Source organism: Drosophila yakuba, chromosome 3R, assembly GCF_016746365.2.
Source record: "Drosophila yakuba strain Tai18E2 chromosome 3R, Prin_Dyak_Tai18E2_2.1, whole genome shotgun sequence".
Taxonomy (NCBI): Eukaryota; Metazoa; Arthropoda; class Insecta; order Diptera; family Drosophilidae; genus Drosophila; species Drosophila yakuba.
The window spans coordinates 26,535,702-26,558,675 of NC_052530.2; the positions used below are offsets into that span (position 1 = coordinate 26,535,702).

A 22,974-nucleotide genomic window follows, 5' to 3' on the forward strand; every position below is an offset into this window, starting at 1 on the left:
GATTGTTTTGGGGCTATCTTTAGCGTGGGCCAAGACGTCACAGCCGGTGACGCGTTGAGGTTTGACTTGATATTGGTATTGTAGAGATAGAAACACATCCCACAGCATAATGTATATGTATAGATATATAAATAAATAGATATCCATGTGCCATTCGATGTTTTCTCGCCTTCGGGCGCACGCCTGCCATCTAACGAATGTGGCATCATTAGTTCTGTCATAGTCATAAATCATACGCCCTGTGGACCGCTGCGTAGCCGGCAGCACGCCAAGGAGGCAAGAAGGCAAGGCGGCAAGGACGAGCGGAATTGCGGCAGGACTGCATTGCTAATAATGTCACGTAGCACAGCTTTTGACAGTCAAGTGTCACACACACACACTCCAGCCGGAATCCCAGATTAGGCGCTGCTCAACATGGCCAATTATGGGAGGCGGTTGCAAGGATCTGCGGTGCGGCATAAGTCCCACTCCCTTTGCATATTTCTTCTCTAATCTCGCGCAGAAGCACCAAATTTAATTACAAAAACTGTGCTGGAAATTATGCCAAAGCATACGCAAGGACGCCAGAACATGGCGGCCATACGAAAATAAACAGGAAAATGGCAACGGAGGGAAAACTCATTTCGCAGTGCTATCGCCGCCCGGCAATCAAAGCAAACCGCCCACGAGCGAATCCTTATCCTTATCCCTGCCCCAATCCCAGTCCCAGTCCTTGGCAGGCCAAGACATTTCCTTTTTGTGTGTCGGCAAATGAAGTGCAAATTATGCCAACGGCCAGTGCAGGGAAACAGCGCGGAAAACAAAGCGCTTTTCGCGTTGCCGCGAAAAGTATGCCATCCACAAGCCACAGATTGTGAGGATTTTTGGAAAGGGGATTTTCGGGCGAGATTACATGGTAAAGCATAACTTTATTGAGGTTGGCCTGGATCCTACAGGATCTAACTCATGCCAGCCACCACCATCCTCAACCTCCCTAATGCTTTGCGCGTGGCATTGTCAGCAAAATCGGCGCCATTTCAAATGGTCGCGTGTAGTCGGTAGTTTGTGGCAACCTCGCTTTTTTGCCTTTGCCGGCCTTTGCGGCGGCTTGATAGCATATCTTGTTGCGCATTTGTCCATGTACCATGGTCAATGTTCTTGCCCCGGCCAGTGTCACCCTGACGTCAGCGTCCTCCTGGGACCACCACCCCACACTCACCCACTCATCCAAGGCCAAACAAATGGGCGTCCAATGTCGCGTGACGCACAAGGATATCGGCTCCTGTGATTGCCGTCGCTGTTTCGCCTTAGATGATTTCTCCTATGGCTCGTCTAGCTTTCGTTGTTTGCCCTGTCACGTGTTTGCCCAGCCAATTAGAGTTATAGCCCGATTAAGAAAGAGCCAGCAGGCGAAAGTCGCTGAGCTTTCGCAGCTTTCACTTAGCAGGCGCACAAACCATTCTGCCAAATATATGTGATGCGATGAAAATATTACAGGAGCGGTTCGATTTAAATTCGAGGCCCAAAATAATTCTTTTGTTTATATTAATTTGTATCGATTTATTATGTATTTAATCAACTTCTATAGGTTCTTGGTTCGTCAGTGATTCAAAATGTTGGACAGTTCTTAGCTGAATTCACATACTGGGAGCGTTGACTAGAAGTGCCTCATTCCACACTCTTGGGCTAAAAACGGGTAATCTTGTTGTGGTCAGGCGAGGGCGGCAGCGAGGACACCGAGGATCGGGATGGACTCTGCTGGGGTCGAGGTGGAGGACGTTGTGGATTGATGTTGGCATTGGCCTGGCGGAGATTGGCGAAGAACTGCTGGCGACGTGGCCCACCTCCTCGAAGGGGTAACGTGGGAATCTCACTGGGCGATTGGTGGTTTACCTCCTCCTGGGAACAGTGCCGCATGGCGGGATTCACACACTCGTAAACACTCTGTAAGAATAGATATTCAAGTTAATCAGGCAAGTATTTTGGTAATTTTCTGCGAAACTACCTGTTCTGAGGAGTATTGATTGTTCTGGGCGAAAGCCAGCGAAGTGAGTGAAGGCAGAGCTTGGGCGATATCCGACCGCTCGATACCCCTTACGATGAGGAAGGTGCGCGGTATCAGGATGCCCACCAGCACCGCCCAACCAGAGGCCTGCAATCCCAATGGAATGGCCGCATCCCTCCACTCGTCCCCGAACAGGGATAGCGCTATCCAGGCCACCCAAATCACCATAATGAGAACCGATCCAATGACAATGAGTATGCCCTCCCGATAGTTACGTTGGGATCTGTATATAGAGGGTATCAAGGCGCCCACACAGCACAATAGCGCAAAGTCGTAGGCCAATAGGCCCCACAACCAACGGCCATAGTAAATATTCTCGCAGGACACGGTCTCCGAGGCGACGTGCATCACGACCAGAAGTTGCACGGACATGCCCACTTGGGCCACAACACTGAAGGCACAAATCACCGCCTGGATATAGCCATTCACGTGGGATAGGAAGCCACCTTCGGAGCCAATCGAAGCCAGCATCACGGCGCGACAGAGGAGCAGGGAAAACACAAAACAATAGACCAGGGTCATGATGAACACCCTAACCGCACACAGGGTATTCAGAGTCTGGGCATCCTCGAAGGTCACATGCGAATTGCGCTGCTCACCCACGTATTCAATCGAAAAGGGCACAAAGGAGCAGAAGACCAGGATGAGGGAGAGTAGGAGGAGAATCGAGGTGGCCGGATTGCCCTCGAAGACGTCGCCCAACGAGATGCGCACCACAATGAACACCAGGATGGCCAGCGTGGCAATCAGGCCCAGGATAGCAGCCGTCAGCCCAGTTGCCACCCATGTGTCCATCTTGATGCGCCAGAACATCACGGATTCGCCATCGAACAGGAATGGATACCGCCTATTGTCACCGGCACTGTACTGGCAGTTGAACACCTGACCGAACTTCGTCTTCAGCTCCAAACTGGTGTGATTGTCGCGATTGTAATGGTAGTACGTGGTCACATTGGTCACAAAGTTCTGCGACGCAATCTCACGCAGTTCGGTACGTGATTCACCCGTGATCTTGTCCAGCGTCAGCACTTTCTTCTGGTACATCTGAAAGTTCATGGCGGTGCCCAGCTTGCGCATCAGCAGCAGCGACAGGATCTCAGCCGTATCATGGGCTTGTCGGTACTCCGATGTACGCCAGTCCTCGATGAAGTTCAGGAAGTTGAAGCAGCTCTCCAGCACATACAAGTCGTGCTCCTCGCCTCGCTTACAGTGCTTGGACAGGGATCCGCGCAGCCAGTTCATCAGGTCGATTATGGAGCCGGCGAAGCTGAGGACTCGCGATGGCACCACACTCTTCCCAATCAGGATCTCGTCCAGCGCGGTGGGCGTGGCGTCCAATTCCACGGCAGTGCTCAGGTCGATTTCGTTTTCCATCAGGACAAAAGCTCTGTTTGGTAGGTCTAAAAAGAAAACAAACAAGAATTAAGGGAAATTATAAAAGGTTAATTATTAACTTGAATGAATGATTTTACTACCCACCTGCCAGAAATTCATCGTCTGTTCTATCGGTGGGCACGGAAAAGAGAGTGCCGTTTTCCTTGAAGTGACTAGCCAGCTTGTTGCCAAACATTATGTAAACATTCTCGTCACTCTTGAAGTGCATGAGGCACATGTGCTCCTGGCGAGCGGCTTCCATGAATTCATTGTACATCTCCAGCGTTTCAGTTGCTATTTCCACGGATGCGATTTTTTCGCCCCAAGGCATTTGATGCAGCAAGTGCGCAACCTTGGGAAAGAGATGCGCCCGAGTTCCCGGTATTGGCCAGATATTGTATTCCAAGTCCTTGATAACAGACTCCAGTTGTTTGTACAGCTCCCAGTCCACGAATATGCCCATCGAGTACGTCGTGCACTGCTGCAGAAACTGAACCTCTTGGAGCAGCAAATTCTCGGCCAAGCTGGCGTTGTCGATGCTGATGGCACGAATTCCTGCAATTCAATAAAAAAGATTTGTTTTTAGTGCATATATATGTAAACAGCGATTCTTTACAAACCAATTTCAAAGTCTGCCATAATAAGATTGGCCTGGTTCACACGATTGATAACGAACAACGCGGAGTCGGGGTCCTTGGTCAGGACACTGAGCACCACATCTCCTTCGAGTATCCTGACAAACTCCTCCTGCTTCCGTATAACCGTTCCCTCATCCGCACTGTTCACCGTCAACTGCAGACCATTGAGACATATTTCCGGCACCAGACTGGCAGTTGTTCCACTGCTGGCTCCCTCGGTGGTGGATGAGATGAGCTGGGCCAGCTGACCATCCACGGAGCTGGAGACTTCATCATCGGTGGTTGAAGCCACCGTGGTTGGGGCCTTTGTGGTAATACTGGTGGGCTTGGCCTGCTGACTTGTGGGTTGTGGTTTGGTTATGCGAAGGGGAGCGGACTTCTTGGTGGGTGATGTCAGCTCTACTCCACGGCACTCCAGGATGCAGAACACAGTGACTAGGATGCACAGGAAAGCTGTGGAGGAGTACTTTGAATTAAACCTTATTCGTAAGTGCTATTAAATTAATCTTCTTATTTTCGAACATTATCGGAAAAATAAAACACTTGTCTTAACGAACAACAAGTTGATTCATTCCTATAAATTAAAGTGCCTTTGTTCTGGTTAACTTGGTGGCTTGTTGAAAGCCAAGACGACTGAGTGGGTAATTGATTGAATTATTCAATAAGGAAATTCAATTGAGCCAAATTTGCACTAGAATTTTGTACACCAAATCAAACATGAATGGCATTTCCAGAAAAATACAGGTCTTAAAATACTCTCGGTATAAAAAATCCTCTCAAGTTGCCATTCATTCCATTGCACTTCACTGCTGCCTTACGACATTTACTGAGCACTTACCCACTGGTAATGGCTTTCTCCGTCCAGATTGCAATGCTTCCTTGACCTTCATTTTTAAAGTTTTAAAGGATTTTAATTAAATACAAAAAATGTCCGTTGATAATTAAGCAGCGCAGCAGTCTTTCCTTCAACATGTACTGATAATTGATATCATTTTATTTTATTTTTGTTTGCTAGAAGGGAGAAAGAAACTGGTAAGTTGGATATTAGCCATTGTGCATTTGTGTTGTATTTTTTATTTTTAACTGTTGCCATATTTTTGCCGGCCACTTTAACCATTTTGCCGACTGCATGGAGAGTGCTGCACTTTAATCGCATTAAAAATTGTCACACTAACACAGACTTTGGCTTGGCACAGTTTCCACTTTTCCACGTCCGTTTCTTCGTGATTTTCCCCACTATCAGTGCAAAAGTAATGCGGTGGAAAATATTTCTGTTTCGCATATTCTCTCACTTCGGGAAAATCAATAGAGTTTTTTGTGGAAGCCGAATTCTGGAATTTATGGCACTGCACACACTCATTACACAGATTCACGCACTGGGCCCTCTGACAGTCCGAGCCACAATAGTTTTGGCAAAAAAAAAATACAGAAGAACAAGGGAACACACATTGAACGCCTCAGTGATTTTAGGGTCAATTAAACGTTTCTCGTTTTATATTTGCCCAGTGATGTACGCAGCACTCAAACCACACATACATATATATGTATATATATATTTATTGTTGGCCCACGAACAACCAATTTGATTTGGTAAGCCCCTGTGTTAACGGGTGCAGTATTGCAGTGGCCCGCACAATGCAATTATATTCTATTCGATTTTTTTTTTGTCTCTATTTTAGTTCGGTTCAGTTTATTTTATTTTAGTTTGTCCGTTTTCGAACCCACCCCCTGGAAAACCGAAGGCGGAACACCGATGTGGCAATGTTTTGCACCTGTTTTGGCCGTTTTGTTTTGACTAACTTGGCTTAGGCCCGGCACTCGCTGGTTGTTATGGTTATTGGCTCAAACAGTCACTCACAAAAATTGAGTGCTTTCCGCGTCGAGTGTACAATTTCCCATAATTATAAAAATAAATATGTACACCCCGAAGCCAGTTCAAATATTGGTCATTGCAATTAGCCAACTTGCTGGGCCAAAGGGTTACGGGTTTCGGGTTTCAGGGCGAATAAGGGTGGCCTGTCAAAGGTGCCGATCAGTAATTGCAATTTTGGCCAGTCTTACAGTTCAGCACTTGATGGCTTGCACAATGTTTGCTATCCTTTTTGGTCTATCACAAGCACAAAATGCTGCATTTAATTTTATGGCTATCCAATGCAAATGGTCAGTGGAATATCCTTGAAAATAGAAACGACACTCGGGCCTTGGGCTTTGACATTCGTAGGGCGCTTTTCCGGGTTTCGGGGTTTTGCATAACACTTTTAATTCACGTCAAACGCAACATCAGTTGAAAAACAAGCATTTTCATTTGGCTGCGTTGCATAAGTTAAATTTAGAGCTCTTTTTCTCTAGGGGTTTAACTTTAATTGGCCGAAAAGTAATAAAAGTTTCACCATTTTGTGTTATTTAGATTTTTGTTATTTTATTTAAATATTCATTTTACATTGGATAGACGCACCAATATGTCACCGACGGACCACAGCCACGTTTAAACGGTTTTGGCCAACTGAACTAGCGGAAGAACTGGCAGAACCGCGACACTCGTAAGCCCATAAAAATGCAGCTGCAGGTTAGTGGTTAGTGGCTAGGGGGTGGACTTAGGCCTTATTTTCCACTCGACTCAGTTTTACCCGGTTGCCTGGGGGTGGGTGATGCCTTGTTTTGGCCAGCTCAGTTGGTTCTTGCTTTGCAGTCAATATAATATGCAGTTATTAGTGACACCAATGGGCATTACTAAGTGGGGATTGGGATTGCCAAGGGCCAAATAGGTCAGTTTTATGCTCAATGTAAGCTTTTTATATTTATAGGTGTATAAAATAATAAGAATGTAAGCTGGTTTTGAATTTTGAACATTGTTTAATTGTGATCCTGAAGATAAATTAAGTGAATACATGTACGCTAGGTACGATAACCTATGGCTAATTTGTCGAAAATTATGATTAAATTTTTTATGTTTTACGCTATCGGAAAAATTTAGGTCATTCCAAAAGTAATATTTAAATAAGTATTAAGGCGATTGCTAAGAAAGGCTTCATTCCTTCAGTTTAAATGCTCATTCATTTGTCCAATCTGTTGAGCATTATATATATGTATATATAGTCCAAGTAGCATTACTGACCATCTCCGGCGCCTTTGTTGGCTGCCCTTCGATTTAATTTGCGGTTTGGCCGGGCGGTGGTTGCTCCACTTGGATACTTGAGGCCACAGTCGTCGTCCTCGCTGCAGGTCGAGATGTCCGAGGAGAACTGGAAGTCGTCCACTTCGGTGTAGGTCTCATCCGTACTATCGAGGGGCGTTTCCAACTCTGTGTCGTCATCCTTTTTGTTCTTCTGACCGCCAGCGATGGTTCTGGAGCTCATGGCTGCTGGTTCGCAAAGTCCGCCGATGGAATTCTTCGGTATCAAGATGTCCTCGAGATTGGGCAGTTCAGCTGCCATTTGACCATTCATATCTTTCATTTGCACCTGATTGCAATAGCGCTGAATATGATCCAGAACTTCACGCACGCCCACTTCAGAGGATTTTACAACTAAACTTTGGTCCGATGAGGATTTTCGTGCAGCTGGCTGCTGAGCTTTGGAGATGCTACGATAGGCACTTGAGTTCTTCACGGACTCGTTTAAGTCCTTTTTTGTGGTAATAGGCATTTTGCTTTGATTCCTTAACACTTTGCTAGCTTGTTGTTTCGATGGTTTACGTGTTAAATTCTGGGTGGCTGAGGCTGTTGCTTCTAGATTCGCCTTCGAAAGACTCAACATCTCGGGAGTTGGCTTTCCATTCATCAGCGATTGGTGCTGGTAAAACATTTTATCGTACTCGGACTTCATGCACAAGTACCGAAAGTGTCGCGAGTTTTCCTCGCCATAGTAAACTACCTCTGCAGGTGCCAAAAAATGGTTAAAAATTTCGAAAATGAGGGGTAAATAAATAACTTACTACTAGTGACTTGTTCCTGCAGCCTGTCTAGGTTCTCGTTTGTCTGCTTCAACTCGCCCGAGAATCTTTCGATCTTGTGGCTCAGATCACGAAAGTTCTTTCCCAGAGCATCGGATATGGTGTTCTAATGAGAATGTGTTATGTATAATTAAATAATAAGTTAATAAATGTGTGCAAAACTCACTCCTACGGCCGTCTGTACGGTCTGGCGAATCAGCTCGAAGAACTCCTCGGGATCGTCCTCCTTCTCCTCATCGTCATCGGCGGTACTCACGTGCACCTTGCTCGTTGGAACTGGCTGTCGTCCACGCGACTGCTTCTGATGCGGATGTGGATGCTGATGCGGCTGTGGATGCGGATGCGAATGCTGGAGGCGCTGCTGTTGCTGCAGCTGCTGCTGCTTGAGCTGGTTGTGAGTGGACATCTGCTGCTGCTGGTGGAGCTGGTGCTGCGGCGGATGCTGCATGACACCGGGCTGCATCTGCATTTGCATTTGATGGGCATGGGTATGCTGATTGTGCCGGCGCATATTGGCCATGTTTCCCTGCTGGGGCACCATTAGTTCCTTATCGGAGAAGTCGCCGTTGTCGTCCATGGGATAGTCGTGCCTCTGGGTATTGCCCTTTGCGCGGTGCTGCATTCGGTACGTCTCCTTCGGCTTGGACATGCCATAGCCATTATTGTTCACCGTGCCGTCGGCTGGGCTAAAATGCGGCACCTTGTTCATCGGCGACTGACGGGCACTGGCCTTGTTGGCCATTTGGTTTCGCCTCGAGGACATGGCGTTATATGGCGATGGCTGGACATGGCCGGGAATCATCTGCGATATTGATGGCTGGGCCATCGAACCAGGAGAATTTCGCAGATTAGCCGCCGTCAGCGGCAGATTGGTGGTGATGTAGTAATCGTTTTCGGTGACAAAACTGCGCTGAGTGCGAGCATCGGCTTGTCGGGAGCTAATGGTTCCACCCCCGCCAGTGGCACCGCCTGGACCCGATCTCTCGGTCCTCCCTGTTTTCTTGGTCATACCTGCATGGGAGATCGCCACCGACTTGACTGGATGCAAGGCATCCATTTTGGATCCGTATACCTCCTCGATTCCCTTGCGACGCATTGGGCGCACCATCTTCATCCAATGGCTGTTTACCTTACCAAAACAAACTTTCGTTGACCTCGAGTTGTACCAATAAACGCAAATGCACAATAATGTATAAACTGTATTTGAAATATTTTACATTTATGTATGTTCTTTGGGGGACTTAGCTAAAATGAATCAGACGCATAACAAAATGCTGAAAGTTATTACAATAGCCTACTAGATAGATTGGATATTGGAAAAACACGAGGAAAACATGCTCCAATTTTTAAAAAGTTTGTACATATGTACCACAGCTGTGTAAATCTTTTCAGTAAAGTGAAACATTGTTTTGATCAATTGATCAATTTACGTCGTATTCCGGATTTATCAACATAAACGGTAAGTTCGGAATTATGGTTATTTTTCAAAATGGGTCCAACACATTTGATTAGCTTCCTTATACAAACAGCATGGACTGTATATACACTGAATGATAGATCTCCGCATCAAAATGGCATTCATATTGATTACTCACTCCAGAGCTTCGCTAGCTACCAAATTTATTTTCACACCTCAAAGACCTCTTCATTATTCAAACCACAGGTGGTGAGGGAGTTTTCCCGTAAATTTGTTTACCTTTTGCCGCTCAACTAACCGCAAATGGCAATGACACAGAGCAAAGGTTCAATGTTTGCCCGTTTTGCCGGAAATATTTCTTCGATTCGATGCCAAATCAAATGCTAATGAGCTGCATCTGATTGTGAGTGTGGAAGTGGGTGTGGGTATGGGCGTGGATGCCACTTGATGTTCACTTGGAAGTGGTTCATCGTTCAAGAAATTATTACAAATATTTATCCGATTATTTACCTTTGAACCTCATCGAGCTGCCGTGTATCCAAGGCGAATGATTCGAAGGCGTTGGAGGAATCCTTAAGTAGGCAACTAGCTTTAAGGCCATGTCTGGACTGCTGAAAATAGACCGCTTAGCCTCAGGTTACAGACACTTAAGACATAAAGGGAATGCAAAGCGAAAGGGATTTGGAAAGGCGTGCTGAAGTGAAGTGCTGAAGGACCCTTAAAAATTGGGTCATCTGTCCGTGGGGACGGTGCCTTGAAACGGAAAACCCATGATGATGTCCATGCCAACTCCTTGCCTCACATCCTCATTATGCAAATTGCGCATACGACGCGTGTGCTGCGTGTCACTACAGGAGGCCTTCTCCCCTTTCTGCCAGCAAATCATTTTGTTGACAATCTGTTGCATGCGAATGTTATTAGGAACGAGATGATATCTGTGGAAATAATTTTCATTTAATGCACACCCTTTTCAGTTTCCTATCCCTTAAACGGCCCCCCAGAACAGCTCATTTAATTCGTTTTGTGTGTACCCCTAGTCATAAATATAAATGAACCATGAACGGCCGACGACAGTTGACTATAATTTAAGATCCTGGCCTACAGTTGAGCCTTGAATTTCCGTCCACTGTATGTGTGTGCGTGTGCGCATAAATATTGCAACATTCGAGGAAGCAACAAAGGTCAGACGGGCTTTATTTGTTGCAAATGCGCACAGAAGCTGCCATTAAGCCTTTGAGTCCCATCTGAATGACGTGCATGTCGACATTGTCATGGTGATAGAAAAAATAATCACCCTTATTAGTTGTTCCCGGCAAAACCGACTTGATTGGCCACTGTTCCATACAATGGACTGATTATCTGCAAAATGCCAACTGACTTGCAGAAGCATTGTGGCAAGCAAAACGTGAGCCATCCCAAAATTAATATTAGTCATTAGCATTATGCGAAACGATAAATTTTAATGGGACGCGGCATTAGAATTGCTTAAGGCGGAGACATTTCCAAGAAATTTATCACCCAGAAAAGACGCCCCGCGGCGCAGATAAATCATCCAAATGGTGACCACAAATTGTACAGCTTTCGTAATGCACATGAAATAAGAAATGTTTGCACTGCCACTTCTTTATTTTTAATTGCAGGCCGAGTCAATTAAAAGGCAAGTGAGTGCTGCTGCGTTTCTCTCACGCATAAATTTGTCGCCTGTCAACGAGATCCTTAAGACTTTTCAAGATTTTCCGAATACTTTGCGGCTGCCCACCCATAATACGTCACTTGCACGATTTTCGCCATCTATTTTTGGTTTAATGGCTAAGCAATTTTATGAGAATTTTAGAACTGAGCACTTTTATTGTTAAATTGAATCAAGGATGACAAATCATAAGAAATCGTACAGTAAATTAAAATTGAGGCAAATAACAGAGAGAAACATAATTTTATTTGATGCAAACCATTAAATTTTATGTTAATTACATTTAAAAGTCTTATAACTTATTCTAATAAATTTAACTGCTGAAATAATACTACATATGTATACCCCTAAAGAGCATCCATCTATCGACTAGCTTGTGATTTTTCATCTATCTCGATTGTATTTATATTAAAAAGTACATATATTAATACGACCGGCGAGTAAATAATTGTACGCCTATTTATTTGCTTAATTTAAGAGCTATTTATTGCTGCTTATTTATTTAAAAGTATCTCCGCTGACAGACGAACATGACGAGCGAGAATTTCCTCCTGTTCTCCGTCATTCTGGGCCGTGTGCTTTATGACAAAATGTTCACAATAAATAAATGCTACAACGAAATAAATTGCCGCTACAGATATCGCAAAAATAAATTTGCTTATTTATGCGATGCTGCCAAAGTTTCCAACAAATTTTGCGATTCGATTCGAATCGAGTGGCTCATTGGCTCATTCTCATAAATGCAGCTGCTGTCGCTTTGTTTTGTTTCGGCTTTTAATAAAAAATTACTCGACTCGACTTTGATTGTTGATGATTGTTTTCTGAATTTTGATGGCTTTTTGTCACGAATTCAGAACGCAGCATTTCTTTATGTTGTCCATTTTTTATACGCACTGAAGATCAGTGGGGTACGTGTTTCCCTTTTTGTATTTTTTGTTTTCGTTGTATTTTGCCTGTTCACAGAAAACTGAATGAACTGAAAATACAATTTTTTGGTATTTGGGTCAGAATTTTTTGTTGCCTCACTTCACTGGGATCAATTAAAGTCATAAACATGGCGCTGCAATTTGTAGGAGAGTGCAATAATGCTTTTAATAGGCAATAGTACTACATTAATGCTTTAGCTTGCATAGGTAAAACTGGTATCCAGCTTATCATGCGGTGCTGTTATCAGCGTGTGATAAGAAAGCTCGCAACCCGCAGAATGTTGCTCAACAATAAGCTCTTGTTAGCCGGCAACATAAACAAAGAACAGCTGTTTTGGCCCGCTCAGTTGTCGGCTTCTTTAGCCGGCTAACTGAAAATGTGGGGTGAAATCAGGCAGGTCACTTGTCGTGTGCCTTCGTGTTGCCATCGTCAACGTGCCAGCAACAACAGCAACAGTAAGAGCAGCAGCAGCAACACCAGCCGCAGCAACAGCAGCAGCAGCAGCAACATCAGAAGCCGCAGCAGCAGCAGCCCAAACAGGAAAATCCGCACGACGATGCCACACACAGAAATTCAGTTCAATGCGAAATTTTGTTTGAACCAGACGCGAAATCTGTTAACGCCGCGTGGCAAAAATCGCGTTGGCAAGTGCGTAAGAACTGTCAACAACGCAAGCAGCCAAATAAAACATTGTTCAATAAACCGCGAAGTGTTTTAAAAGAATTTTAAAAATATTTTAAAAAAATATAAAAACACAAACGAAAGCCCAGAGGTGTAACAATTAATTTTGCATAGAAATCAAGTCATTATTTTGGGCCAACGCGTGTGTGCAGCATCGAGATACTCACTTGTAAGACAAGCTAGTTGATAGCCCGACTAAACGAAGCTCATCGAAGTCAATCGCCTCCGGTGAAATCGCTGGCCAATTGACAGTGCCGCTTGTTTAACACATTTCTTAACACCGAACTCAGTTGCAATTTGAATTCAAAGTGTAATTTCAATTTCCATTTACATTTCGAGTGCACAATATTCAATTGGAATTGCAATTGCAATTTATGCCACGGCAAGTAGTTTGAGTGAGTATCGCGCCGCGATTGCGCAATTACTAAGCGCCATGCCTTGGACTCCGTGTCCATGTCGCCCTCTTAGCGCTTAAGTATCTATTCAATTTATATATTCGTTCGCATTTAGTTGACAGTGATTAATCTTAACATTTGAATGCGAACTCATGCTAAGCTCGCCAATTAATTTGCGCGCCTGGATTTCAATTTGCGAATGCGACTCAATTATGCTTGCTACACCAGGATTGCAATTCGCTTTTATTCCAGCAATGCAAACGGATCGAAATTTTTCTCAAATTAGTAGCCGTGTTGTCACGACCCTCTCATTTACTTTAAAAAGCAGTAACTGTTCTGGGAAAATATTTACGAAATGACAGCTAAAGTTTATTTAATTACAATGGTTGGCATTTCGTGAAATTTGGCTGTGGCATTATTAGAAAATTCGTTGTGATATATTTAATTATAATTACATGAGCTTAATATGTAAACTATCATTGGGGGAATCCATTAAAATCCTCTTTATTATTGGTGCATAAAATTGATTTAAATTGAATTTAAGTTTTTTTCCTGGATTAAGCAGCTATCAAAATATTCCAGTCGTAATGCGATCAAAAAAATTACCGAAGCAAAGGAAAACTTCGGCATTTACGGAAAAATTAATGAAAATATGTGCTTAAATTTACCTTATTAAAATTGATATCATAACGAAAAAAACTGATTATAAAATTGAATTGTAAATCGGCTTTGCAGATCTAAAATAATTCATTCGTGTTAGTTTATATGTGAATTATTGCCAAGGCAACACATATTCTTGAATATCACAAAAACTGTGAACTTTCAGCAATTTTTAATTAAAATCTACGAGCTCTGAAGATTTATCCAGAAATGTCAAATAAGTGTTGCTTTGAGTTTTGGCTTAACACACTTTAATTATACTAAAATTAAATGAAAAGGCGACAGGTATATACAATTGGGTTGAAATACAACACAGGCAAATATAAATTTAATTATTTTCAATTAAAACTGAAACTTGTGTAGTAAAGTAAAGGAGCTAGAAAATAAAGCACTCCATTAAGTTTACAGAATTTCTTCTGAGGATAATTACCACAGCTATGCATAGGAAAATAACTTTGCCAGATACGTTTTGACCCATTTAAATTACCGAGAATGTCCGCAAGCTGTACAAATAAATGTACTTCAACCTGAAAAGACCTCAGCTACAGTTGTGAGTTATAGAAGGCAAACCAGACTAATGTGCATGAATAAACCAAGGCAAAGACCCCGCAACTTGACAGAAAATTAAATTCACTTCGAAATGTATAGTTGACAATTTCTCTCAAAGTGGCGGTTACACTCACCAACTGGGAAAAAGAAGCGAAGCCACCATAGCTGTTTGCCGAATCCCAGCTTTAATGGTGTTTGCCAATTAATAGAGAAATTAAGGAAAGATAAAGTTGAACAAGTGCACTTGTTGGCAAAGAAAAACTAAAGTTCCTTTGCTCCATTGCTGCTCCATTTGTTGAACCGGCAAGTGCGGAAGTTGGCGAAATAGCGAGGCACAAAAACACATAGAAGGTCGAGTAAATAGAAAACTTTGCTACCCAAAAAAGAATGGTATAGTATCAGTGGAAAGTCAGTTATGAGCAGTCAACACTCAACCGAACCGAACACTTGTACAATATATGTTACATACATATGGACAACTCAATTCCCGACTCAAAATCAATCTCTAACCCCTCCTCTAACTACTCCACAACCACAAGTCATGTATCTTTGTGGGGATATGTGGGTCAGCAGCGGTGTTGATTGTGATTGATCTGCGTTTAATGCCATTTTGTTGTTAGACGGAAGCGTAAAAATGGTCAGCCAGGAGCGATGATGTGGCACAAATCTCTGCCAGAGGGTCCCGCCATCTGAGGAGGAGAACTTTTCTGGTTTTCTGGTTTTCTGGTTTGGGGATGTAGAGTTTGGGGGCCAGTCATCCGAGCTACACATGCTCGACATATTTATGAAGTTGTTGACTTGGCCGTGGCCAGCGTTGACATGCAATCCGGCCGACATATGCGGGGTCTCCTTTTACACAATTTTACGAGCTTATAAGTTTTGGACTCAGGCTAATCATGTCCTTGTGTGGCGATAATAGGACCGGAAAATGCGCATAAATAACATTGCACGCAGAAAAATATTATAACAATTTAACACACTCGAAGCAGTACCAATAATGTGTATGTGGTTTATAAGAAAGTCTAGAGGGTTTTCATTATTTGTTTGCTGTGTAAACACATGTTAGGTGAAGTTTGTCTTGGAGTACTCCTTAAAAGATATTGTGTGAATTGAAGCAGAAATCCCTTTCAGCTCCCAAACGACCGTATTCACTTGCATCCCAACCCATTCACGTCAAAAACATTAGGCAAAATGGAGGAGCAGGAGCGATCCGAGCTGAAGACAGCTAGTCCAGATGTATGCAATGAAAGTGCCAGCCATATCACGTATGAGCTCTATTTGCCCAATCCAATCCAACGCCATTCCCATCCCATTCCATCCCCAAGATACATATTTGCACAGAGATACGTGCGTGTAAAATTGCAAATCGCATTCCCAGCTTTGGTTTGTTTCAATTCCCAGCCACTGACAGTTTTTGATGCATTGATTATGATATTCTCGGTTTTATATTTGTACTTTAGCAGCTGCTTAAGCAAACTTCATAAATCAACACGTAGAAAACCGGGAAAGAATTTTATGGGAGCAGGTTAGAAAATGTTGCTTTAAAACTCAAAATTTCATTTTTGAAGGAACAACTTTATCACAGAAAACATTAGTTTTTTAAAAGCTATCCATCGACGGAACTGTAAATCTTAAAAAGGGACAATGATTTGCCATTCGTCACGTTCTTATCGAGAAAGAAAGCCCCACAATTTATTTGTATCCATTTACCATTGAACTTCAGGCTAATCGCAACTTTACGTGTTTCACAGACATAAAAAGAGGACCCAACATAAAAATGAAACTCCGCCATTGATTTGTTGACTTTTCGGGGTTACTTTACACTTCACAAATTTTACATGCCGATGGCTCCAAAAAATAAAGGGCGGGACTGACATGGGATGGGCCGGCAATAACAGGAAGTTGTCTATAGACAACGTATTATAATACGCCCACGCTTCTTAGCAAAACACACACTTTCATGATTGCAGTAAAGATACGCAGACAGACTGTCTATCACATTTCCCGGGTTTTCCATTTCCCCACGCATTTATTTTCGTATGCTGCACTGCTGCCGGAAACTTCAGCCCAAAGTTTATCATCTCCAGCTGAATGTGCCACTGATTTGCTGCCACTCCAATATGCCTAATTGAATCTTTTACATTCGGTTTCGTTGTTCTGCTCACCCGAATGCAGATAAATGTAGCTAATTTATTTATTCAAGTTAAATCGTTTGAGAAATTGGGTCACAATGCCTAGAGACCCAAAGTTCGTTAGAAGTGCGCACTGATTTACAATCTTTTAAATGTATCAGAATGGGGCGTTTTTTACTGGAAATTTGTGTGGCCAACAAATTTGGCACAGGAAACTCAAACAAAACAAAATTGCCGATTTTCGCAAAAAAAAAGTTTTCAACAAAGAGACCAGCAAAAAACATATGGCTGTTAATTGCTTGCCAACAATGGCCTACATTTAAACACAAATAGCGTTATAAAAACGTGGTAGATTAGGACAGCATTTTCGCTGGTTGCAAAATCGGTACAAAAAGAATCAAATCACTAATGCGAATTTAATAAAATATTAAATAAAATAATTTGCACGATTCACATTCAATTTGTTGCGACTGCCATTTTTTGTCAACTTAATGTGCCTACGACTTGACTCCAGAGAGATTGAGTTTAGGCAGAAAAAAAAACGTCTGATTTATTGTGGCAAATTCCTCAGCAATACAAGGAAAAAACAAATGTCTTGAAACATGAAGGCAAAAAAAAAGTTCCAAAAATACAAAAGTACAATGAAGAGCACCGCAAATGTGTGGCTGCTGTGCCAGCTGTCAATGATTTGTTTCAACCATTTCGCCTGCCGAGTGTCTCGTTAAACGCACATAAATATTGTGATTACCTTTAATGTGCTGACTGCCAGTCTGTCCATATCCTGGCAAGGACTCTCTGACTGTCTGAGCTGTCTGCCGCAGGACTGCGGCTCCTTTCTGCTGCGCTAGCCATATTTTTAATGATCTGTCTGCTCCGCCTTTCAGCGTCGCCGAAAAGGCTTTAACATAACAATTTACTTTTAATTCAAGCACTCACGCAGCTTAATCACCGAAGAGGCTGGAGGCCAATAATCGTTGCTGACATTTTAACGGGCATTTCACACGTTTTATTGGCCGTGCAATTATGCATGAATCGCTGCGTCTGACACCTCAATAATTTTAAACTGTTATTGCTTCGCCATTTATTATCCCGATGTCTTTTTAATCAGTAGCGCAATATGTATATGCCAAAGTGTATTTGACTTGCTCAAAGTCCCATTTAAGTGGTACATTTAAACCATAAATATTATTAATACCTTTTAAGTGCTTGAATAATAAAAAGAAAAAACCTTTTTACATAATATATACGATAGCATTTAATATTTTTGTATGTTTTACTACAAGTTTGACGACCCAACTCAATGGTGCTATTACTGCCATTACTCATATTAATCAGATAATTATTATCTCGATTGGAGTGTCTGTCCCTTGATACCGATGCCCTTTTTTCCATTTTCCCCACTTTTCCTTTTGCTGTTTTTTTGTATCCGCATTAAGCCATCATGCTTATAAATAATGTAAACATTTTTTAAATTTTTTGACAAATAGTTAACTTGCTGTACTTCCTAATTAACTGTTTCAGAGAGTACTTAAAGCCTAACAGATAACTGCGCTTAAATAAAATTAGTTAAGGTCAAGCATACTCATTACCTTAATCCTATCACATTTTTCAAGTTAAGAATATTCTCCTACCAGCCCGCAGGAGTTAGAAGCCCCTAATCCAGGCGAAAATGTCACATAAATCTCAGATGGGCCATGGCCAAATTTATCGATGGCCCCCTTTATCGGTGCCGCCAACTGTCTAATTAGGCTTTTAGTAGGACAGGCCAACAAAAACGAGGATGATAAGCGATAAGGCAGACACATGTAACCAAGCAGGTTGGAGTTTTGGCAGCAGGTTCTGGCCGTTGACGATGACAAAAATGGCACCGAAGCAAAACAATAGCAGCTGGCCATAAAGTTGATGTTATGTTACTCGCACATTTTTTGTTTTGTGCTTTTCGAAGCGTGGGTTTTCACACCAAAATTGAAATCCGCCCCACGCTACGTGCCAAAAATAGCAAACAACAATATAGAAAGCGCCAGAAGCGAATTGTTTTCATGGTAATTTTGGCACAAATTAACTTGCAGATTGAATGTCGTTCATAAATGCTTCCTGCCAACTCTGCAAAACGAAATTTGTATCAATTTCCCATTGAAACTTTAGCCGAATATCATCGCCTGGACACACATATAATTTATGGAATTATATTCGCACATGCTCACTGTGTTTCAATTGAAAATTGCACAGAGTATCAGAAATCGAACACCAGTCAACTTTGTTGCAACTTATTTAAATGCAAAAACTTTTCCCACCCCGGGCAAATGTGGAAACTGCAGTGTTTTTCCAAAGGGTGAGTGCCCTTGTGCAGCTGACTGAATGCTTGAGCTTCAATCCTTGACGCTAATCGATGGTAAGGATTGACAAGAGAGTGACTTATGATGAGTGAATCAGAAAGTGAGTAAATCGGAGTGTTTTGAAAAGGATCTGAGTCGCAGGATCTTGGGTTGTAACTTCCCTAGAAGTTGTCTCCTTACTTATTCTTTCGCTCAGTATAACACCAACAAACAAAACTTTCTTTAATACCGCCCAACTTTATATGTACATATGTATATCATACCATCCGGAGAACGTTGCTTATACGCCTGCATGGGTCATTTTGTTATATGATTTTATTATTCCTTATATCGTCTTCTATATGCAATCCAAATATTGCTCCATAAATAGTCCGCATTACGTGATTCATTTTGTTGACGATTTCGGGAGTCAAATGCGTATCACATTTTATGTTTATGTGCACATGACAGATGAACTTTGATAAGTTTATTAGTTTGACGAAATTGTTTAGCCACACAAAAGAAAAAATGAGAAATCGCGGACAGAATATTTCCAACTTCGCTACAGAATGCCTCTAGCTGATTTTCAAGGTGGCTGATAGATTTTTAAGATCATTGTCAAACCACTGACTTAGCCATAAAAGAAAGCACCATCTTGTTGAAATCTACATCTTCGAGAGGTGCTTAAAACAAACATTGCCAAAGTCATGCACGTTTGTCGCCCAATTGTATTTACATCTGGTTGATTGTGTGTGCGGACAAAGTGCGGCAATCAAAGGTGAGACACCTGGCCTCCAATGCAAAATCACAGGTGAGCTGGGAAAGCGGTGGTGATGAGCCCACATGAAAGGAGTAAGCGGTAAGCAGCATTTGCAGTCGTCGGCGCGTACGTGCCAGGCATTAGAAGTGCTATTCCCTAAATTTTCGAGACCAAGAAGTCGTCGCAATTATGCCGCTGGCGGGGATGAGGTGACGAGGTGAGGTGAGGTGCTCCACTCACCTGACACCGCCAGGTGCTTGCTCTAATGAGAGAGCCCAGGACTTCCACTGCCTTCACCTTGTAGGTGATTGCCAAAAATGGCATTTGCAGCATCTTGCCAAACGAAACGGCGATTGGCGGGGGCGGCGTTTATTGATTTTATTCAGGCAGAAGGGAATCGAGACAAATTATTTTACACTCGAGCGATTTGTGATATGTCTGCGACCTGCCCGCCCAACGCCAACCGCCGAATCAGCGCAACGCCTTCCCGTGATTGACAGCATTTCCAGAAATCCCAACTGAAAACAAAACATACACTGCGAACAGAAAGGGGCTATAAAAATACTTTTTTAAAGAAGTCGTAAATCAACCAGGACATAATATTATATTTTAAGTATGAACACAGTTTTTTAAACGGTATTGCCGGGATGCTCTAATTAAGTTATGATTTTCGAGGTAAGACCACACATTATTTCCCAGTGCACTGAAAAATAAAAGACGCTCCGCGCAATCTTTAAGTTTTGGCGCCTTCTGATTTCCAAGTTCATTGCTTCAGTCAAATTAAAATGCGTGTTTTGTGCCGCACACCCAGGGGCGCACCAATAATTACAGGGGGCTGGCCGGTGGTGCCCACGTGTGGCAGCTGATTGAAATCAACGTTGTAGGTGTCAATCTTCTTCTCTGTGCGTTGGCCAAAATAAAAAAAAAAAAAGATACTTTTGGAACGCCCGTTGACTTGTCTGCTGTTGACTTATTTGCTCATCTGGCCCCGTGCCCAATTTAATTTCCCTTTTGGCAAAAATTTTCAATTTTTGCCTTTGGCTGCAAGTTTTATTTGTGCCAGCAATACATTCGTAATTGCTTTTCATAGTCGCTGCAGAGTGACTTTCTGGACACTTCCTGGCCGCAGCACTTGCTGCAATATTCAGCTTTTAATTAAATACTCGCGCGTGACTTTAATTGTTTGTCCATACGCACGATGCGACAGTTTTCCAGCGGCAGCGGCAGGTTCGTTGACCAGGCCAAAAGGAAAACGGCGTTTGGGGGGAAAACCCGCTGACAGCAGCTTCGGTGGTAAGTATTTTGATTAATTAACGAGCGACGGCCTTTGGGGGCAATAGGCATCGAAGCAGCCGAGCTCCCATCTCAGGACACCATGACACGCGTTTTAGCCTGAATATTCACAGTAAAGCCGCAAATGCAGGACCTGCCATCGAGTGGTGCTGCTTACTTGGCCATTTTCGCATTGTATGTAAGGACTCCCTGCAAGTAAGGTCCTTTCTATTTCAAAGTCAAGCCAGATTGGTCGCGATACTTGATGGGGAAACTATAAACTTGAATTTGCATTTTTTTCTGCCAGCGATATTCGGTATAGCATTTGGACAGCCGCCTTCAATACACATTATTCGTGGTTGGAGGACTTGAAAGTATTTTTATGCTCAAAGATAATCTAGGAAATAAGCTTATTGTGGCCATAAAACTCCAGTTTGAAAATTTGAAATTTCCTTTTCCTCCTTTAAAATTTGTTTTTCTACTCCAATATTATCTGCCCATGGCCGTAAAAATCGAGGTTTAAATTTTAGATAGCTTCGCCCACAGCATTTAAGGGCTTTTGTTAAAACATTTAAAAAAAATATTTAAATCGACTGGAAATTGTTTGCAAGTGAAATAAATCATTCTTCTTTTCACAAATCAGCAAAAATGTTTTCAAACTATATAATTGATTTATAATAGATTTTCATACCTTATTTAAGCCATATGTATATTGTATAAGAACTAACTCTCAGACTTGGCATCACTGCCATCGCTTTCGAATTTTCCCGGGAGTTGCGGTTGTGGCGCTTTCTATTTTCTGCATTTGCGTCTAATTAAGTCAAGTTCAAAATTCTACTTAACACAGAACGCGTTGCTCTCAGAACAGTTAGCAATGTATGTGCCCTGCATAATTTATACCCACAGCACGGGGCATATAGCTCACTCTTGATATACTATACTTCACAGATATACAAGTAAATGCCTGTTGATGATAAAGGGATGGAGAGTGAGTGAAAGGGACAGACGCCTGGGGCTGTGGTTAGGCTTTCGTGGCATTTGGTTTTCATTAGCTAACTAGTAGAACCCATCAACTAAGTGATTTAACTGTTGAACAGCAGTATTTGCGAATACCGAATGCGTTGAGGTTACTTCTTTGGAATTCTGAAAGGGCTCAAACTAAATGGAAATTCATTACTACAACCACACAACTCATTTGCCAGGAGAAACAATTACCTGCAGTGCATACCTTGAATACGCATAAATAATAATAATTTCCCAGCAGAACGGCGGAATTTCTTCCCCATTTTCCCCCCATCTCAGTTAATTAAAGCCCTCCAGCCACTTTGGCGATTACTTTTACGCAGAAATCAGCAGGAACTGAAGGCAGCATAATTTATTTATAATTGACTTAATGGACTTAACCATTGCCTTTCACTCGACACCCCGTATTTATTTCACTCGAATTAATTATATTCGCCAATTTGAAGCGGTTTTTTTTCCTACACCTACTGTCGAATACGTATATAAAAATACAGAAAGGGTTTTCCTTTTGCCCCCCCATGTAGATATCGGTTTTCAGGGCCGTGTCATTCATGTTTTGTTGCCAAATATCAATCAAACGCTAAGTGTGTTTACATATTCGGGAAACTTGACAGACGACAGGTAGCCGACGGGGTTAAAAGTATTTATAAATTATTGTATAAACTCATAATAAATGGTATTGTCTTCCCTTTCGGGTATCTGCGTAAATATAGAAAGCAAGCCAAAAAAAAAAAAAAAATGGCATTCACTCGATGGCAAATGGCGGATGGCAAATGGAAAATGGCAAATGGCTCAGCTGCCCACGCCAGGTGTCAAGGCAACGCGTCGTATACGCAATTCTTTTAGCTTTTCTTTTGTCTGATTGCCGGGCGAGAAGAAACTCATGTCTATGGCTTTAGACTTAGCTTAGCACGCGCCCTTCAAGTTCTGCCCCCTCATTTCATCCATAATGTCTGGGCTCCGGCTGGCCGATAAGAAAGTCAAACTTTAAAACATATCATGGACCTGGCCAACTTAATCTCGTGTGGCAAATGTTTTGACGCAATTTCGCCCAGCACATTTTCCATTTACATACATTTGTCTAACTTTTGCCACTTGGAATGGGTGGGTCTCACAAAAAGGTTGATGGTTGGGCAGCAGCTGACA

The 22,974-nt window shown here is 42.5% G+C and overlaps 3 protein-coding genes across 4 annotated transcripts in view; 1 reads left to right on the forward strand and 2 right to left on the reverse strand.

Moving 5' to 3' along the window:
* Positions 1 to 1,524: 1,524 nt before the first annotated feature.
* On the reverse strand, positions 1,525 to 6,567 carry LOC6538440 (protein bride of sevenless). Of its 2 annotated transcripts, none has more exons than XM_015193362.3 (6): positions 6,512 to 6,567; positions 4,895 to 5,067; positions 4,039 to 4,509; positions 3,524 to 3,973; positions 1,985 to 3,444; positions 1,525 to 1,923 (listed from the first exon to the last, which is right to left on the reverse strand). In XM_015193362.3, exons 2-6 carry the CDS (start codon positions 4,944 to 4,946, stop codon positions 1,666 to 1,668), a joined length of 2,691 nt encoding a protein of 896 aa, XP_015048848.1. In that variant the 5' UTR covers positions 4,947 to 5,067; positions 6,512 to 6,567; the 3' UTR covers positions 1,525 to 1,665. The 2 variants fall into 2 exon arrangements, with proteins under 2 accessions (XP_015048848.1, XP_002098964.1); XM_002098928.4 differs by having other exon boundaries at positions 6,497 to 6,552.
* Positions 6,568 to 6,886: 319 nt separating this feature from the next.
* On the reverse strand, positions 6,887 to 9,264 carry LOC6538441 (lateral signaling target protein 2 homolog). Its single transcript, XM_002098929.4, has 3 exons — positions 8,174 to 9,264; positions 7,990 to 8,113; positions 6,887 to 7,930 (listed from the first exon to the last, which is right to left on the reverse strand). The coding sequence occupies exons 1-3, from the start codon at positions 9,119 to 9,121 to the stop codon at positions 7,164 to 7,166; spliced, it is 1,839 nt and encodes a 612-aa protein (XP_002098965.2). The 5' UTR covers positions 9,122 to 9,264; the 3' UTR covers positions 6,887 to 7,163.
* Positions 9,265 to 12,576: 3,312 nt separating this feature from the next.
* LOC6538443 (cardioacceleratory peptide receptor) overlaps positions 12,577 to 22,974 on the forward strand; it is a 32,823-nt gene continuing 22,425 nt past the window's right edge. Inside the window, exon 1 of the mRNA XM_002098931.4 lies at positions 12,577 to 13,117. The gene's annotated coding sequence lies outside the window, so the exon portion shown is untranslated. The remainder of the gene's footprint in view (positions 13,118 to 22,974) is intronic.

Coding starts and splice junctions, on each gene's coding strand:
- LOC6538440 (XM_015193362.3), bottom strand. CDS start 4,946: ATGAAGGTCAAGGAAGCATTGCAATCTGGACGGAGAAAGCCATTACCA. Junction 4,510..4,894: donor GAGAAAGCCATTACCAGTGG/GTAAGTGCTCAG, acceptor ACTCCTCCACAG/CTTTCCTGTGCATCCTAGTC. Junction 3,445..3,523: donor AGACGATGAATTTCTGGCAG/GTGGGTAGTAAA, acceptor TTTTCTTTTTAG/ACCTACCAAACAGAGCTTTT.
- LOC6538441 (XM_002098929.4), bottom strand. CDS start 9,121: ATGAAGATGGTGCGCCCAATGCGTCGCAAGGGAATCGAGGAGGTATAC. Junction 8,114..8,173: donor CCGTACAGACGGCCGTAGGA/GTGAGTTTTGCA, acceptor CATTCTCATTAG/AACACCATATCCGATGCTCT. Junction 7,931..7,989: donor GCAGGAACAAGTCACTAGTA/GTAAGTTATTTA, acceptor TGGCACCTGCAG/AGGTAGTTTACTATGGCGAG.